The 20,760-nt window shown below is 45.3% G+C and overlaps 1 protein-coding gene across 1 annotated transcript in view; it reads right to left on the bottom strand.

Annotated features, from left to right (window-relative positions):
• The window catches only part of LOC144819374 (granzyme A-like), an 84,164-nt gene that overhangs the window by 7,926 nt on the left and 55,478 nt on the right, over positions 1-20,760 (bottom strand). Inside the window, exon 3 of the mRNA XM_078677298.1 lies at positions 16,116-16,260. Coding sequence (XP_078533424.1) covers positions 16,116-16,260 — 145 coding nt within the window. The remainder of the gene's footprint in view (positions 1-16,115; positions 16,261-20,760) is intronic.

Below are 20,760 nucleotides of genomic sequence, written 5' to 3'. Positions count from 1 at the left end.
GCTGTATGGATCATTGAGAACTTGTATCAGGGATTGTATAAGAGAGTAAATATGTGTTAGTATATGTTTGAATAAATAAGGTGTGTATAACTGTATAGTTGAGGAAATGGAGGTGTGATTGATTCTTTGCATGACTGACTAGGTGTGTGAGTAACTCCATGGATGAGTGACAGTCTGTGAGTGTCTGTTTACACTGAGTGTATCTAAGTTTATATTAGAGTCTGAAGAGGTTCATCGTATTATGACATGAATGATGTCATCAGTGTTGTGATCAGTAATGTCATTTGAGATGTCATCAGTGATGTCATTTGAGATATCATCAGTGATGTCATCAGTGATGTCATTTGAGATGTCATCAGTGATGTAATTAGTGATGTCATCAGTGATGTCATCAGTGATGTCATTTGAGATGTCATCAGTGATGTCATCAGTGATGTCACTGACCATGTCATGAATGATGTAATATGTGACATCATCAGCAGTGGATTGCGGGTGCGCGATATATAGTTAGTGCAACTAACTATATATGGAATTTCAATGGTTTTGTGTGAGTAAAATAAGGTTTTTTAAATGCTAATTCCTAACTATATATGGTCTCTAACCTATGGTTTTTTCAGTGAATTTTCAAGGTTTTGTAAATGCAAATTCCTAACTATATATGGTCTATAACCTATGGTTTTTTCAGTGAATTTCATTGGTTTTTTAAAAGCTAATATCTATAGCTGTAAAATATATTCTTTATTACGTGACGTATCACGTAGCCACGTGAGACGCCTCATGACGCGTCGCGACGTATCGGCTCTGCAGCGCAAACCAAACCCGTAACGTAAGCGCGCCGGAGCACGCTTACAGATAAATATATTTTTTTTAACTTTAATTAGACAAAATCCACACGTGCACATATCTTGAGGCCTTGCAAAGGCACATCAAACAAACAGTCCCTACAATTTTGCCAAGTTTGCTGGAAATCTTTTTTTTTTTGTTTCTCTTTGTTACGCTTACCGGGAAGCTACCCGGTACGCGAACCGGACGCTCCAAAAACACAAGATGGCGGACTCCCGTTACGCTGCCGGTTAGCTGCCCGGTTCGCGTACCAGGACGCGCCTCTACGGCGAAAAATCGCAAAAATTTAATTTTTTATTTTTTGGCCCGCGGGGCACTTTAATATCCCCCTCATCAATCCTAGGGAGCAGGAGGGGTCTACCTTGCCCCCTTTCCTTCACTTCCCCCTTCGTTTTTCACCACATCTTGTCTCTCGAACCTACCGAGAGACAAGATGGCGGCCGCTCCGGACTGTTTACAATGTTGACAGCCAATCAGCTTCTCCTCAGACTCCCGTTACGCTGCCGGTTAGCTGCCCGGTTAGCTGCCCGGTGAGCTGGCCGGTTCGCGTACCGGGACGCGCCTCTACGGCGAAAAATCGCAAATTTTTTTCGCGGGACTTTAATATCCCCCTCATCAATCCTAGGGGGTCAGGAGGGGTCTACCTTGCCCCCTTTCCTTCATTTCCCCCTTCGTTTTTCACCACATCTTGTCTCTCGATCCTACTGAGCGACAAGATTGTGGCCGCACCGGACTGTTTAGAATGTTGACAGACACCGGAGAGCCAATCAGCTTCGCTTCGCGAAGTTCCGTTACGCGTCAGGTACGCGAACCGGGGCGCTGCTCGGAGCGCGCTTACAGATATATATCTTTTTTTGAACGTTAATTTCTCAAAATCCACTGGAGCACATATATTGAGACCTAGCAAAGGCACATCGGGCTACCAGTCCCTACAATTTTGCCAAGTTTCGTGCAAATCCATTCAGCCGTTCGGGCTAAAAGTGAGGCCAACCGCCCTATGGAAATTAACATGGGAAAAACGTGTTTTGGGACCCCCCTTTTTTCTCGGCCCCCCCTTGACGAACCCCCCCCAAATTTTCAGGGGCTGCTCAGAAACAAAATGTTCCATTCTCCTGAAAATTTCAGCCAATTCCGTCCACAAACGCCAAAGTTATTAGACATAGAAGTTTCAAAAATCCCATAGAGAAAAAATCCTAACTATATATACCTACTGGCTATCGCCAGTAGGTAATATATATATATATATATATATATATATATATATATATATATATATATGTGTGTGTAAACAATGGCCTGAAGCATTTGAAGGCGCACACACAGCAGTTGAAACCAGACAGCTTTTTTATTTTCAGAGAGCTGGCATGTTCACTTGAGGTAAAAAAGTTATTTGCCGACGCGTTTCGGGACCGTAGTCCCTTCTTCAAGGGCAGCTCAAGTTGAACACACAGATGGCTCCGATCATCTTTAAATACATGCGCAGACCCACTGCGAGTCACACACAGTGCATTAGATTCGTACTGTGCATGTTGGGGTATTGAGTCCCGGTCGGACAAATCATTAAATTCCTTGTAGTAAGGTCCATGTGTTTAACAATTTAAAGAGCACAGTTCGTTAATCCTTTAGTGGGCCCCCAAATGCCATGCCAGATGATTTTACTCACAACTGCTGCGTTGGTCGCGGGTACAGCAAATGGACCTAGCCTCGGATGACAGAGCCCATCAGAGGGAATGAAGAAATGTGGCAAACAACGGAGCAGCACTACAATACCCATACTGCATCAAGTGAATACTCACCTGCGAGATCCCACCAAAGGGATTTATTCACCGGAAACAGCTGCTGCTTCACAATGCTGCCAATTCTGCCTGTGATCAAGAGTTAGGAGACTCGAAATGCGTAAGGCATCAAGAAATCTGTACATCCTTTGAAAGCCTCTGTTAATTAAAGCTTTGGTAAAGCGCCCTCCTGTGTAGTGCTCTTTCGTCTTTGGACAAACTTTGGTGATATATATATATATAGATATATATATGCCAAGATGTGTTGAAGAATGAATGGGTGTATAAGTGTCTGGATGGAGGATTTAGTAGGTGCATGACTGACTGTGCAAGTTAGTCATTAAATGTATCTTACTGAATGCAAGCGTTAGTGAGTAAAGTGGGTGAATGTCTGTATCCGTCTATCTATTGCTTTGTAACCTGCTACATTGGTTGATGAGTAGCTACATGAGTGTCTATATGGATTATAGATTGGTTGCATGAGCATTTGTATAGGTGCCTGAGTGTGTGTGTGGGTGGATGGGAGGTGTGTGACTCTATGCATAGATGTGTGAGTGCTTCATTCACTGGGTGTATGGGTTCAAAAGTGCATGTGGAAACAGCTGTATGAGTGAGTGGGTGTCTATGGGTGTGTTGGTGAGTGAATGCATATCTTAGTGCTACATGTCAAAGTAACTACATCTATAAAACACAGTGCATGTGAGAGTTGGAGTATATAAATGACTATACATGAGAGCCAGTGATTGTGAGAGTGGCTGTATTTGATCAGTGTGTACTTGTATCAGTGATTGTATAAAAGAGTAAGTATATGTTAGTAACTGTATGAAGAAGTGAGGTTGTATGTACATAACTGTATATGTGAATAAATAGAAGTGAGCTTGATTCTTTGCATGTCTGACTAGGTGTTTGAGTACCTCTGGATGAGTGGTGGTGTGTGTGTGTTTGTATAGGTGTATGAGTGCCTATTATAGTATTGTATTGATGAGTCACTGCATCTATGTGTGACTGTATGGATGAATGAGAGAATGTGTGTGTAGACCTAGGAATCCATGAGTGCGTACGTAGTAACTGGTATTGGTGTCTCTATTCTTTCGAAAATGGTAGTCTGTATTTTAGAGTGGGTGTATCAAAGATTTTATTAAGGTATAAGGAGGTACATCAGATTTTCACGTGGATGATGTAATCAGTGATGTCATTTGAGATGTCATTAGTGATGTCATTGACCATGTCATGAATGATGTAAAATGTGACGTCATCAGCAGTGTATTACGGGCGCGCGAGTTATAGTTAGCTCAACTAACTATAACAGCGGAATTTCTATGGTTTTGTATGAGTGAAATGTCAAACTAACTATAACGTCCCTGAAACCTATGGTTTTTTCTGTGAATTTCAAAGGTTTTTTAAATGCTAATTTGTAACTATAACGTCTCTGAAACCTATGGTTTTTCAGTGAATTTCAGTGGTTTTTTAAATGCTAATTTCTAATTATAATCTTCTTTAAACCTATAGTTTTTTCAGTGATTTTAAATTATCACTTCATTATGAACCTAGCGAAAACAGCCTATATTCCCAGTTTTCCAGGAATAGTTTCCACAAAAAAAAAAGTTTGTCACAAATGAGAACAACAACTAAGGGTAATACACGCTGAGCGCCATAGGACTACTAACTCAGTGCACCGTAAGTCATCGCCACATGGTGTTATCGAGGCAGAATTCAATAGACAAAAAGACATTGATCTGAGCGCAACTTCCCTGGACCATGCATCATCGCAGGGTACTTATACGCTAACCGCCAAAAGTACTACTAACTCAATGCACCATAAGTCATCGCAAGAAAGAGTGAACAGTTTTATGTCAGCAGTGATGCATACTATCACTCGGAAATCACCCAAAAATACATATAATATAAAAAGAACAGAAGAATCGAAGTACATTAATTATTACAATCCAGTAATTTTGAAGATGTGGACATACAATCTGCTGCAGATAACTCAATTGCTGTTGCTAGCTATGTCAAGTCATATATTACCAAGTCTGAGAAGACAAATTGAAAGAAATGAGTGAAAGAATTTCACAGGAGAAGACACTTAGCAAAAAATCGTACAGCTTCGAGAAATTGGATCCTACGAACGACCCTGAAACCTACATATTTCGACAGTGTATTCCATAAATGTTTCATCATTTGTTCCATACACATACACTGTGGTCAGAAGAGCTCACAATTTAAATTAAGACATTTTTTTTTATTACAGAGAGACTTGTACTCTATCTCCTCGAACTTTGTCAAGAGGAAGCGACTAAAAACATTCCTTGATGTCTGTGCTGACTACTGCACCCAAAAGGTGGAGAACGTTACGATGCCAGATGTGATGTGGCAGAGATCCTACTTGCACCTTCCTTTATAGCTGGACGAAGTTACCAATAAATTATCACTGACATTATAAATACGTCTGTCGAGTGGTCACTACAACCCTTTATAATAAAATATTTTGTGTATAATTTCACATCTGCTGTCCTACCTCAGTGTATCACAAGTCATCAACCGTTTACGATAGAATATTTTCTGTATTATTTCATATTTGGTGCTCGTACCTTGGGACATCACAAATCCTTAACCCTTTATGATTGAATCTCTGTGTCTGATCCAATGATTACTGTTGTACTTCTTGCCAGTACCAACCATTCCCGGAGGGTTGGCTCACAATCACCCCACACGCATCCACCACAGACGTCACTGCACATGTGACCGTGGTAATGAAAAGGAGTCGAGCGCACATGCCCGCACCCAGTACCACTATCTATCGGTGTCCGTGTGTTCATTATGTATGCAACATGCTGCCCCAGGGCCTTATCACATTACATAGTGCTCTGGACAGCGTATGCAACCATCTTAGCGTTGACAGTGGGGAAAAACTTTAGTTATGTAACTTTGTCTCGGTCATTGTACAAGTACGTATGTAGAGACTGCCTAATTAGAGTACTGCAAGGAGAGTGTATACTGAATTTATAAGTGCGTGAAGATTGTTGCAGTGATTGTATAAGTACATATGTTGACGCAGCCTAACTCCGACAACAACCTTGTCTCTAATTGGCTACCCTCCATGTGCCAAAAACTGAAACTTCAACTTTCCTTGGCTTTGTATTGCTACAGCTGCAACACTCCACTGAATGTGCAATAAACATTCATATCCACACAGATATCTTATGTCCACCATCTTTCGTGTGTGGAACTATGGATTAATATACGGTCATGTTGGCCATATTGTTGGACTTGGCTCACAGAGTGACACTGACTTTTGCAACCCAGGTGACGGTAGCACTCCAACACGGACACCCGCATCCAGTGTTGTCAGATGTTTTAAGCTTTCTATAGTCCAAAGCCAACCAAAAAGTAGCCCAAAGTAGCCCAATATTGCTACTTTAAGGAAGATGGGGCAGGGACAGCGTCTAGCAGGCGGTGAATGCATTGGAATTGATGTTGCAGCAGTATGCTAAGTAAATATTTGTCTATTAAAGCTCTTTAACATACTACTTTGCTGGAGCGTTGTATATATATATTTATTATCTGGCAACTAGCAGAAACCAAAATTTTACCACACAACCGGAAAAATATAGCCCAATTGTGCGTGATCTAGCCTATTCTGGCAACATTGATGCCACAGCCACTCCCTCATGGCTGGTATACACCCACACCACACCCATCCAGCACAGGCGTCACAGGACACATGATCTGCTAATATAAAAGAACGGGCACACGTGCTCTGGGCCATTTTAGAGTTTAGAGTACATGTCCTCACTTCCTACTGAGTTGGTAGCACCGCAAGCACTGAGCGGGTGTACAACCTGCGATGAGTATGTCCTCTGCCATGGCCATATCAAGACTCAGTAGCAAATGTGAGACCTATTACCTTACATAACGGAGTTGCATGTTGTGGAGGGTGTCGTGACTGCGAAAAGGTGAGCAGTGAGGCCTTGGTGCGCAGCTTCGGGCAGATAACTCTGGGCGGCTGGAGTGGATGGGGTACAGCACCCTGAATGCAGAAAGACGGCGGAGCGATTTAGGCAGACGCACTTGTGTATACTCTGCCACAGCGTCAGATTGGTAATAGGAGCACTGGTGCAATGCCCGTGGGGCCGGTGCTGAGTTCCAACTAAAGGCTCTCACAGCTCGTGGTTGCCTCGCGTCGCTTTGGGAATGTTATGTTTTGAATGTGAAAAGGTTGGAAGGTAGAAGTTAACGGGGGTTCAGTCATTCTTGCTTTAAACTTGCTGCTTACAAAACATGTTCTGAGGATTAAACCACATCAAGAGAATTACCGTCTCTGTCTTTTCATTCCTGCATACTGGTCTTTCCTACAATTACTATTTCTGTACTATCTTTCAGATGTGGGAGATTGAAGGTGCACTATGTCCCGGCATGTGGTTGGAGACACACCGGTGATACAAAGGTGAGCTGCGAAGATTTTCTCCAGTGTCACTCTCTCACTCTTTCTCTCTCTCTCTCTGTCTCTCTCTCCTTTGATGGACGCATGATGCACAATATTATCTTGCTTTTTATCTAACAGGCTCTGATTCACAAATTGACGTCCCCCCCAAACACCACCTGCGATGATGCATGGCCATCCTGGCAATCAACACCCAGTCTGAATTGTGAGCTCTGTTGACCGTGTGTACTGAGGCTGAGAGGTTCCTTCGACACATGGTCAACTCTCTTTGACACACGCCGGTGGCGGAAGGTGAGCAGAGAGGCTTGTTTGCGCAACAGCGGGCACTCACCTCCGGCCAGTGGGAGTGGATGGGGTGCAGCAGCCTGAAGGTGCAGTGGCAGGCAGTCAGCTCCAGATAGTGGGAGTGCATGGGGTGAAGCAGTCTGGGTGCGCAGCGGCTGTTATACACCTCTGGGCAGTGAAAGTGTATGGGCTACACCAGACTAGGGACCATAATATCAAGAACGGCAATAACATTATCACCGCTTTAGGGGCAGGAAACTGCCGCTAAAGCAGCGATAAGAGGCTTGATAATATGCCCTTGAGAATTCGTATAGAAGCCCAGGTTCTGGTGTGGAGGACATCACACCAGAGGATCATCGGAAGCGCCGGAGGGACTCGGCAGCAAGAGGTGGCTCATATTATTACGAGCCATTGGCGGACACGTGATCACGTGACACGGGGTCCAGTGGATGGTTGCCGGTATGTGATGACTGGGCAACCACAAGGTCCTTGTCTACCAGTAAGGTGTGAAGACTGAGAATAGAGAACCCCTCCTATGCACTGATGAAGTTGCTGAAATTGAAGCAACGAAACATGTCAGCTTGAAAATATATAATTAAGCATTTTTAAATGGGAGGTTTTGCAGCACCAGAATAAAAGATAAATAGCTAGCACAACCTTGCCAGGTTGTATCTGTTTGTTTTTTGGGGGTGTATGTATGTTCACATAATCTTACAGCAGTGACTATATTTACTCACTGGTTATCTTATCATCACTATTCTCACCTGTGCAATTTTATATGTCTCTGTGCACTTTCTTTTCTTCACACAGAGAGAGTGACCAATGATGAGAAGTGGGTATAATGGTTATTGCTAGCCGGGAACCCCCTCGGGTGTTACTACCATGAGGCACTCTCTCTATCTTCTACACTTTTCTGTTTCAGTAAGTGTTGGCCTGAGTTTTTATATTGTGTTTAAGAATCTACTCATCTTGACCTCAGGAATAGTGTAAGTTTACACATCCAGGGTATATATACTGATAATGAGATATGATACCCCTCGTATTGGTCTAGTATTTGGATGTTTGATGGACTAGGTAGGGCCTTTTTGTGATTAATTGTGGAGGACATCAAACCTGGGCATCTATGGGAATTCACAAGGGCATGTTATCAAGCCCCTTATTGCTGCTTTTGCTGCAGATAATATTATCGCCGTTCTTGATAATATGGCCCTGGGTGCGCAGCAGCTGTTAGACACCTCTGGGCAGTGGAAGTGGATGGGCTGCAGCAGCCTGGGTTCCCAAAGCAGAAACAGTGAATTATGCGTGCGCAGTTGTATATAGTTTGCAATTACTAATTCTATACTAACTTTCAGAAAACTAAACTAGAGAGTGCAGTATCTCCCAGCACACGGTTGGAGACACACCGGTGACTCAAAGGTGAGCTGCAAAGATTTTCTCCAGTGTCAACACTCCCTCCCCATCTCTTCCTTTCTCTCTCTCTCCAACTTTCTCTCTTTCTCTGACTCTTCCTCTCTTCTCTCATTCTTTCTTTCTCTCACTTCCTCTCTCTCTATCTCTTCCTCTCTCTCACACTGTTTGTCTCTCTTCCTTGTATCTAACTCTTTCTTTCTTTCTTAATCTTTCTCTCTTCCTCTCTCTGTCTCTCTCTCTTCCTCTCTCACTCACTCTTTCTTCCTCTCTCTTCCACTCTCTCTCTTCCTCTCTCTCACACTGTTTCACTCTTTCTCTCTCTCTCTTCCTCTCTTTCTCGCTCTGACTTCCTCTCTGGCTCTCTTTCTCTCTCTCTCACACTGTTTCTCTTTCTCTCTTCCTTGTATCTCTCTTTCTCTCTCTCACTCTTTCTCTGTTTTCCTCTTTCTCTCTGTCTTCCTCTCTCTCTCTTTCGCTCTCTCTCTTCCTCTCTCTCTGTCACTCTTTCTCCCTCTCACACTGTTTCTCTCTTTCTATCTTCCTTGTATCTAACTCTTCCTCTTTTTCTCTCTCCTTTGCTGGACGCACCATCTTAATTTTCTTTTTGTCTTGCAGGCTGTGATTCACAAATTGTCGAGGGGTGACAAGCTATGGCTATACATAGTTTTATATGTTGTTGTTTTGTTTTAATAAAATGTTTTATATGTAAATCCATACATGACTAAGATTCTTATTTGTTGAATCTCACAAGCATATCTTTTATTAAAACTGCAACACCAGCCGATTTGTTAGGCTCCACATTTAAAAATGTTCATGTCACATTTGTTTGTGGGGGGTGAGCGGGGATGGTGGACAAGGAGCTGCTGCTTGGGGATGTCGGAGTAGTGTTGGGTGTCCAACCAGCATCACCCTTGCCTCCCATGCATCTCTTCTAAGAGACCTGCAAGCCGGCAAGCTTCTCGTAAAAGTGCGGGCCCCGAGAAGTCTCACCGGAAGAGCTTGCGGGCCCAAGAAGGTTGTTGACGGTATGCTGGTGATGTGGGAAGAAGGTCAGTTATCTGCTGATGTGGGGAGAGGCAGCGTGAAAGGGGTATTTCTCACAGACAGAACTCCGGTATGTTTCAGAAATGCCTCGGACAGATACAAGCTGACAGACTGAATCACAAAATGGCCTTTCAATGCTCATATAGTGAGACTTATGAACAGTTCGTGCCCAGGCTCGCAGAGGGACAACTGCGGCCCGGCCGCTCAACTCACAGAGGCAGAACTACGAGCCGTCCGCTCCCAAAGGAACAGTAGCGTAGTAGCTCGCAGAGGTACAGGCACAGCAGCGTACTAGCTCGCAAAGGTAGAGAGCTTCTAAAGGCATACCTCCAAAGTAGTGATGTTGGGCACAGGGAGCGTGAAAGGGTTATCTTCCTACTAGTGTCCTGGAGTGGAAGTCGCGCTGCCTGGCGCTCACCTGTTTCTCCTTTATTGTTACTAAATCTTAAACCTTCACTGCATCCAAATCATCATTACACAGAGCTCCGCTATATTAAATTGCCCCCGGAACCTTTCTTTTATATTTTCACTCGATGTGAGGCACAAGATGGCTGCTAACACTTCCTGGTTTCAAGTGTTAGTAGCCAATCAGAGGACACTTCCTGCTTTGAAGAGTTAGCAGCCAATCAGAGGCAAGCTCGTGCTCGGGAATAAGGCACTGAACAGATATATATATTTTTTCCCTTTAATATCTAAAAAAAAACTGAAAGGAATTACACCATTTCAACAGAACCACGCTTTCTAGACCAAGACCTTTCTCCCTGACAAATTTGGCAGGGAGAAAGGTCTAATTACTCTGCATATTACTTCAATAATTACATATTCTATGACATCATTTATAATATCACTGCAACATTTGCAATTAAATTACTGATGACAAAACTGTGCACAGCAGGGGCACAAGTTACTGTTACCTTAGGGCATGAGTTATAGTTACTTAAGATAACTATAACTGGTGAATTGCAGTGTTTTTGTACATTTAAAATGTTACACTGTCACTGAAATCATCACCTAACTACAATGTTACTTTAATGTTGTTTTTTTTCAGTCAATTATGAATTTAGACGTTTTTCTGTACCAGAACATGTAAAACTAAAATGTATACATTTCTAAATATACTGCACCCTACCCTATGGACTTCTTATGACCTACCATAGAGGTGACTTATTTGTATTAAAAAGGGAGGTTTAGGCCTGGCAAAAGGTTTATTTTGCCATGGCAAAATGGGGATTTAAACTGCACATACAGGCTGCAATGGCAGACCTGAGACATGTTTAAAAAGCTACTAAGTGGGTGGCACAGTGAGTGCTGCATGCCTACTAGTAGATTTAATATACGGAACCTGAGTATATGTAGTACCTCTTTACCAGGGACCTACAGGTAAACTAAATGTGCCAATTGGGTGTAAGACAATTTTATCATGTTTGAAGGAGAGAGCTTTAGCACTTTCGCACTGCTTAGCAGTGGTAAAGTACACAGAATCCTAAGGCCCACAAAAACAAACTCAGCAAAAACAGGAGGAGTAAGGCAAAATGTTTGGGGGAAGACCAACCTATGGCTGACAGGTCAAACAGTAGGTGTCACACACTTCTGAAAGTGTGTGTCACTGGGCTACATAGCTCTGGATTCCTGTAAACTTACTTATTTAAACTTTTCCCTAGTTTAGAAATGGAAGGCAAATCGAGTAACAAGGCACTGTTGCAATGGCCCACATGCAGTGCATACTTGTTACCTTTGGCAGAGATTTAAGTAAATACACTAGCAAAATTCTGAGGATAACCCTTTGGAATGTGCCTCAAGATTTGCTCGACTCCTCGAGCCATGGAACTGACTTTGGGTCATCAGAGGCCTCTGTCCCTGCCAAGCTGCATGTAGCAGAGTGGCGAATGTGCGGGCCTTGGAGTAAGGCACCTGTAGGGTAATAGGTTAGGGTTTATAGAAGAACAGATCTTAATGAGCGGACTGTCATATAAGGGCATATTTACAAGGAAAGTGGTGAAGCATGTCATTAAGCCTAGGAGGCTAACGACACGCTCCATCACTTTAGAAATGCAGGGCTCACCATGTTTACAAAAACAAGACAACCCATCAGTGATGCTGGAGAGGACCACCACACCTTCGACACTGACGACCTACAACAACTCATGGACATCCCAGGCAACCCACCACCAGGGCAGACAAGCTACATAGAGGAGAACCCAGCCTTCGCACAGACCACTCAGCAGGAAGCACCTTCAAGCGCAGCTTGCACCCAACACGCCACTGAGGTACACATCGCAGTCAAATGCCAGGTGTCAGAATGTAGGAGTTGGTGTTAGGGCTCATGGAAGCCGAATAACATTACATACGGGGTCTCCAAGTCAGGGCAAACCTGTACCCCACAAAGGAGACCCACACTGCGAAAGAAACACATGCAGTTGCACATTTCCTGTACTGAACCACACCCAGAGTCCCGGAATTACCATTCACACACCCAGGATGGACCTCCGTACAACCGCCCAGTACACTTCCCTTACCTAATGAGTGGCTGGCGACAAAGCTACATGTCCAAGGACTAACACTCTGCCTGCGAGGACATGACTGCGTCCGCTGTACACAGCACAATGTAATGTTGTACGGCCCGGGGCCCTCATGCACACATCATGACCACACGGACACATGCAGATAGTTCATGGAACTGGCTACGGGCACGTGCGCCCGGTCCCTTTATTGGCAGGGTCACATGAACCTTGACGCCTGTGCTCGATGTGTGTGGGATGAGTGTAAGCCAGCCCTCACGGAGTGGTTGGTGCTGGCAACAACTTGAACAATGAACAGTGGTAGCCAGAGCAAGTACAGAGGCCACCCAATGAACAAACAGAAGTGTCCGTGGGTTGCAGTGCACTGAGGTTGGGACACTAGAGATGAGCACGCTCATGTGAACAGAATTTCTAGGATTGGGTCCCTTCGGGATATACCTGATGCAGCTGCAGTGGGGAGAGCCACACCTGCATCATCTTACCTATCATCGTCCCAGGTCTACCACCTAAGTAAGTGGCACCTGGAGCGCTGAGCAGGGTATCATGCAGATGATGACATCCAAGACAGGTGTGACCAACTCTGTTAGTCTGACAGTGCGACCGTTTCAACACTTCATTTGGTGGTTGGAGGTGGACCTGGCGGTGGGCGTGTGCCTCCTGCGGTGATGCAACATCTATGCCGGTCTGGACTTGATTTGATGTGTGGCCCTGGTGGGCCGCAGTTGAGGCCAGAGGCAGCGGACAGCAGAGGACCACATACACATGGCGTTGACTCCAAGGTCATCATCTCAGAGGCCATCCAATATCTCAGAAGACAGGGTCTCTGACTTGAGCTGCACAGATTTAGTGGCCCCGGATGCACAGCGGCTGGCACAGGCACCCCATCACTGGACGGTGCCTTGCGGTGCACTAAGGTAAGGCTACGCGTACTGAGCAAGTCCGCATCGATGTCCGAGGTGAATGTGGCGGAGGGTTGCGGGGGACAGTGGAAGATATCCCCCAGGGCATGATGCACAGGGCATAAGCCCCTGGAAGCAGCAAATGGAGGAGTGGAGTGCTACAGCCTCGTTTCTACCAACATTTTGGTATCAGCTACATGAGGATGAAGACAACCCCCCAGTCCATTGACTCAGACGCCACCAAAGTTCAACCAGAGAGTGTCTATGAACGTGGGGGAACAGACTTAGTGGCACCGGGGCTGAGAGGGGATTTAGTCTGCGATGATGCCTGTACAAGGATATGAACTCCACCATTGCTAAATCAAGACTCAGTCCGAAATGTGTGATCTACTTGACTGCAGTGTAGGCCGGAGGCAGCAGTCAGTAGTGGCCCACAGACACGTGTTGTTGGAATACTATGCACAGACTTGGTGGCACCACATCAAATGGAGTATAGTGTCTTCAAGTCAGCCATCAACATCGTCCTCTGCCATAGTGTAATCAAGACTCAGTTCTAAATGTGTGACCTACTAGTCTGCCGTGTCAGCTGGTAGAGTACGTCAACGAGAAAGGAGTACTGTGGGCCTTGCTCGCAGAGGCCATCATGGTTGTAGCAGGTTGCCAGGGTCTCGGGCTTGGAGCATGCACTGGCACATGGTGGGCCCTCTTCGACACACGCCAGTGTTGGCAGGTGGGCATTGAGGCCTGGGTGTGCAGGGGCAGGCAGGACTGGTTCGGGGACCAGTGTCCCGGGGTGCAGCAGGGGCACAGGATCGCAGGCAACCCCGCTCACGGCAATTGGGTCAGCCTCATGGCAGAGTAGGAGGTGCCGCCCTGGCAGAAACGTTGGGCATTCCAGAAGAGGACCACGCCCAGAGTCATGTGCCTTTTATTCACACCCCTACGCTGGCCTGGTGTACGCTGGGCCTGCCCACTCAGCTCATGCCTACAGGGGGGGTAACAGGCTACAGTTCTGCGATCCTCCCCACTGGCTGTGGTGACATGGTTGCAGCCACTGTCCACTGCACTCCAAACACCAGCGATGTATGTCGACATGGATATGTGTGTGGTCTGCATACTGAAGTCTGGCCATCACATCCATGCCACACTTGGCATTGTGTACATTCTCACTCATCGGCCACTTGCCTCCTTCGCACATGTCTGGTTCCCTCCTCCTCCCCACAATCTGCTGTTGTGTGGCTGAGGTGCCATGCCATTGATGGCTTCTGTGCATGGCTGGCCCAGGTTCCCACAGTGAGTTGTGCTGTCGTGTCTGGTGGGTGGGCATGTTGTTTGGCATGTTGTATGTAAGTTGGTTACGTGTGCATTCCCAGTGGTGTGCGTTGCATGATTGTGGAATTGAGGTGTGTGGTGTGTTCATTTGGTACCTGCCAACGAGCAGTTCAATTCCTTAGGTGCCAATCTGGTAGCGCTAGTTGATAATGGACTGTCGGAAGATGTGGGAATCATGCACACTGCCTGGGTGGTTGGCGCCGATGTTGGTGGAGATTTTCGGGTGGTCCACTATTGCCAGTACATTGATGGAATGTGTGTGCTTTCTGTTGCGGTTATCTGTGCAGTGTTGCCATGGGGCACAAGTAGGACATGTGTGCAGTCAATTGCCCCCTCACACGTGCGGTAAGCCAGCTATGGAGTAGACGCCTTGCTTGGTCTCCAGATGTTCCTGCGCAGTGTGGGGTAGTATAGATAGTGGGGTACCAGGCTGATGATATCGCCAACGGCCGTTCTGTGGAACTTGCATTGGGCTGGCTGTGAGGGCCCTCCGACTCGGTTGTTGGTTAGAGGTTACCAGGGGCCGAAACGTGCAGCACATCCAGCAGCTTTGTCTGAGGTGGGATGTTGGTTGTCCGCTGTGTTAGTACAGTCAGCCTGTGGGCAATGGTGGTCAGGATATGGAGGATGGTTATCCCTTTGGGCCTGTAGTGGGCAATGGCATTCTCTGGTGTTGGTTCTGTGAGGTTGGTGCGTTTTCTGAGGGTCGCTGTTTTTGTCTGCGCTGCCTCGGTGTTGGTCTGGAGGGGTGGTCGGGGGGTGGTTAGGGGTCAGTTGGGGCTCCTATCTGCATGGTCAGTGGCTCCATGGCATCTGTGTGGCTCTGGGCTGGGCTCCCCTTTCTGGTGCAGGCTGCCGTTCGACTTAACACCAGGTCAGAGTAGGTGTTAATTTTCTGATGCTAACGTGCCTTATAGCATGTTTTGAAATCTTATCGCCTATCTGGCTGGTCGCTGAGAACGTTGCGGAGTGGTGTTGTCGCAGCTTTTTGCACGGGAAAGCCTACTCTGCATCTCATCGATAGTTGCAGGGGTCATCTGTGGTGATATTTTTTGCGGCTGCTATCGCAGGGGTTGTATGATGTTACAACACAATATTTTAGATCGCGGTACATCACAATGCATCTTTTACAACGCAAGTCGTTACCATGACTTGCGCTGTAGGGTGTGGACTTATGAATAGTAAGATTTTCTATTCCAGCTCCAGCCTACGTACAGTAGGGAAGGTGTTGGAATAGTAAATCTACTATTCCTTAGTCTAGAGCGCCCTCCAGCGCAAGTCGTGGTAACGACTTGCATTGTAAAAGACGTGTGGTAATGCCAGCGCGGTGTTTTGACCGCGTTGTCATGGATGTTCCCCGCGATAAAGTGTTGTTATCTCGCGTTTAATCCTTGAGAATATGCCCCTATGGTTACTCATCTTTCTCTGCACAGAATTGTTCACGATGTTCCAGGATGACAGCAGTTTTTCAACTTGCCTGTTATGGATCAAGGTGTCAAGATCAGGTCTAGAGGAAACTGAGGAACATGGTTAAACATTTTTAAACAAAGGACATCAACTTTACCTGCAGAAGCATGATGTCATTGCTACGCGTGGGCCATATGAAATGTGGGTGTGGGATAGATTGTTTGATTCTGAATTTCTGCTGCTTTGCTTCTTTCTTAAACTGGAAGTGAACTCCAAGAACAACTCGGCTTGGTTTTTGTGTTCTGAAAGTAAATGAATATGTGTTAATAATGCTCTGATGGGTGCTAAAGCTCCCGAAAGACAATGCGTTTATAATTGGAAATTATTATACTTGGGTTCACTCTGCATAGACAATGGGTGCAGTGTGGGATTTTACAATAACAACACTGTGATGTGTGTGTGTCTCAAACCACAAAAACACCAAGGGCCTCATTTATGAGGCTTTGCATCAGTTTTGCGCTTCCGATGCGTCACTTTTTGTGACGCATCGGCGGCGTAAAACATGCCTCCTGTTGCGCACTATTTACAAAGTGACGCATCTAAGCAGATGCGTCACTTTGTAAACCTCTGTGCTACATTATACCTGCGTCAGGTATAATGTATGCAGAGGGGGCGTTCCCATGCAAAAAGCCTTGTGATAGTGACACAGTGAAATCTATGAGATTTCACCGCGTCACTTTTAGGACGCTGTTGCGTCAAAATCTTGCGCCTGCCTCACAGCAGGCATAAGACTGACGCAAGCCCTTTCACGTGGGGCTTTCCCCATGTGAAAGGACGCATTGCTGGAGTTGCGTCACTTTTGTGACACATTCCAGCAATGCGTGACTTTTGCGCTTACAGATACGTCAGAAATACTGACGTATCTGTAACTCCTTGCACCATGATGCGTCATACTGTAAATATGACGCATCATTGGTCTCGCAAGGAGGGCTCAATGAAAAGTGACGCATCGCTGTTTTCACGCAGCGATGCGTCACTTTTCATAAATGAGGCCCCTAGTCCCCCCCATCCTTTCTCTTGCTTTATTTTTTTTTCGTGATAGTACCACTGTCAATGATTCCCAGTTGTGCTATTACTGCATGTGACAAGTAATCCCTCTAGGGAAATAAACATGTAGACATCAGTGTTATATCACCCATTTCCACATGCATTTCCTCATTGCATGCCTTTTTCCTGGGAAAACACCTCCAGGCACAACCTGTACCTGTTCAAATGCTATAAAAAGGATGGCTATATGCTTTGATTTATTTTAGCTCTTCTTTTATACTATTTCTTTTTTACACCTGCTACTGGTACTTCTGTTGCAACACTGCAATCACCACTGCTCCTTTTCATACTAAACCTACTTTAAATAATAAAAATATTAGAAATTCTAGCAATAATAATAAAAATAAGATTTAATTTTTATTTGGCAGTCAAATGAAGAAGTGACAATCGTCATATAAATAAACAGGTGATTCAATATATAATACATTTGTACGGGGTTTAATTATATGTCAGGGGCCTCATTTATGAGAAATTACGCATCGCTGCGTGAAAGCAGCGATGCGTCACTTCTCAGTGCGCACTTCTTGCGACATGATTGATGCGTCATATTTACAGTATGATGCATCATGCCGCAAGGAGTTACAGATACGTCAGTGTTTACGATGTATCTGTAAGTGCAAAAGTCACGCATTGCTGGGTTGTGTCACAAAAGTGACGCAACTCCAGCAATGCGTCCTTTCACATGGGGAAAGCCCCATGTGAAAGGGCTTGCATCAGTCTTACGCCTGCTGTGAGGCAGACGCAAGATTTTGACGCAACAGCGTCCTAAAAGTGACGCAGTGAAATCTCATAGATTTTACTGCGTCACTATTACAAGGCTTTTTGCGGGGGAACGCCCCCTCTGCATACATTATACCTGACTCAGGTATAATGTAGCGCAGGGGTTTACAAAGTGACGCATCTGCTTAGATGCGTCACTTTGTAAATAGTGCACAACAGGAGGCATGTTTTACGTCGCCGATGCGTCACAAAAAGTGACGCATCGGAAGCGCAAAACTGACGCAAGGCCCCCAGGTACTTTAAAGTAATTTTTGCTGTCATCTAATCAATCCAACTCCCAAACAATAGATCCCAACAGCATAAATTTACTCCAATTTTGTTAGACTGTGTGTGATCCATTCTGGGAGGGAGAAATGATCACGTTCAACTGACAGACTAATGCACGTTGGCATTTGTGTGACCTTTGAATTGTTTCTAGAAACTTTAAGAGAATGTTCTAATGTTGCGAATCCCCTAGGGCTGCCATTATGACATCAACCCGAGGGTCTCAATGGCAGAATCCAGCATGGCTGGTTTAGTCAGTGTATACTCTAGATCTAAAGGCTGCAAAGTTGAACTGACCCAAGGTGTCAATAGAGCTGCATTAAACATAGAAAGTTATTTTTCAGTATGATAGTACAAGATCACCTCCACCACCCCTAACTGGATCAACAACTTCCGCAGATGGATTACAGTCTTCCAGTCCAGACACATAGGAGTCCGTGGCTTCTGGTATAGAGTGTATATGGTACGTGAAGCAGTCGGGCATACATATAGTATCATAGCCGCTGTGCTATATGTGGTATAAATTAAGGAAACAGGGGCAGGCACAAAAAGTATTTCAGCTTAAGATATAAATGCTATCTGGTCTTAAACCCTACAAGTTCTTTATAAAAAGGTACTTTGTAAAAGCAAACAAAAGCTTGAGAAAACTTTAAAAATGAAGATTTAGAAATGGTGGCGTCCCTGATATTGTGAACGTGTTATTGTTATTGTTATTGTTAGGATCTTATATAGCACAGACTGCCACCCTACGGGTATCCTGGCGCTTAGACTTAAATATGACCACCATAAAAGCAGGCCAGAGTAGCCACGGGGAAAACTAAGGTTCAGACTTTGGGAAAAAGGCAAATTTTCAGACTCTTTCTAAACTCGATCGAGGAATTGGCTTGTCTAATGCTCTGGGCAGCTCGTTCCATAGGTGTGCATCAGCCACACTAAAAGCTCTGCCCCCATCCTAGAGTGCTTAAATCTGGGAGTCGTCATCAGATTTGCACTAGAGGAACAAAGCTACCTCTTTGGATTGTACCAGGTGAACTTCTCCTGCAGTGGAATTGGGCCCAAGTCATGTGCTGCTCTGTACACGATGCAGAGTGATTTGAAGCAAACCCTCTCCTTAATAGGCAGCCAATGAATATCTTTCAAGGACAAAGTTGTTGAAGTCCAACGCTGCCTATTTAACACCAACTTTGCTGCCATGGACAGGACTTTCTGCAACCCCTGTAAAATATATTGAGGTGCTCCCAAATACAGGGAGTTGCAGTAGTATAGCCGACTCAGCACTGTGTTTCTTACTACAGGACAGGAGAGCGTGAATCCTTTGGGAGTAGCAGGAGAATCTTCCGTAGCTTGCGCATCAAAGAGAAGCAACGGTTTTGTTGGCCTGTGACTCCATTTGGAGATTATTATCTACCAAGACTCGAAAATTATGCACGGTATTGACTGGGACCAAGGATTCCTCCTCAGGAGTGAGATTGAACTCCAGTGGTAGATGCTGGGACAATCTGGCAGTAGAACAGTACACCACCTCCGTTTTCCCCCCATTAAATTATAGTGAATTTCTCCTGAGCCATCCAGCAGTCTGACGCATACACTCCTGGAACGTATCCATGGATACCGCTTGTTTCCCTTCCAGGAAAAAGACCAGCTGAGTTTAGTCGGCATAATTAACCAAGTCAATTCCGAAGGATTTGATAATGGGGAACAGGGGCCATAAATAGATATTAAAAAGAATTGGGCTGATCACAGAGCCCTGCGGAACCCCCTGGTGTACTGGAGATTTATTGGAGGTGAATGGTGTCATGGTCACCACCTGTTGTCTTCCTCATAAATAGGACTGTAACCACCGTAGGGCCCGTCCTTTCACCCCTATCTTCTCCAGTATTTCCATCAGTACAGTATGGCTCACCATATGAAATGCGGCCGACATATCTAGTAACACTAAAACCGTAGCATTCCCATTGTCGGCTCGCATTCGTAAGTTGTCCATTACGGTTGCCAAAGCAGTCTCAATACCGTGACCTGGGTAAAACGTAAACTGGTCCCTGTCCAGCAGATGGTTGTCCTCAAGATAACATGATAGGGTTTTACTGACTGCCTTCTCCAAGATTTTATTCGGATATGGCAGGAGGGAAATAGGTCTAAAGTTAGCTGGAATCGTGGGGTCCAATGAGGGTTTCTTAAGCAGAGGTGTCACTACTGCCTGCTTCCACACCTCCGGTACCACTCCTTCTTCCAAAGATTGCCTGCAGATCTGTCGCAGCCAAGGGTACGTTTCTTGACCGAATGCTTTCCGAATTCTATGTGGAAGGGGGTCAAGAGGGGAGCCAGAGGACACACTGTGAGCCAGGTTATTGAAAGAGTCCTCCATAAGGACTTGGACATTTTCCAGACAGGTGTTCACCCTAGATTCCTCATCCAGCTTCTGGAGAAGATTGTCATGATCGCTAATGTTGTTGGGATAGAAATCTCCTACAGTCTTAGCAATTTTTCCCTCAAAATGAGAGGTAATCCCATCACAGAGGGGCATATTATCAAGGGGGTTTATCTCCGCTTTTTTGGCTTCAAAAGCCAAGAAAGCGGAGATAAAATGATTTCCCTATCACCTAGCTGTCGCTAACACCAGTTAGCGACAGCTAGTAGGAGATAGTGACCAT

This window comes from Lissotriton helveticus, chromosome 2_1 (assembly GCF_964261635.1).
Source record: "Lissotriton helveticus chromosome 2_1, aLisHel1.1, whole genome shotgun sequence".
Classification (NCBI taxonomy): domain Eukaryota; kingdom Metazoa; phylum Chordata; class Amphibia; order Caudata; family Salamandridae; genus Lissotriton; species Lissotriton helveticus.
This window is presented reverse-complemented; position numbering and strand designations above follow the sequence as displayed.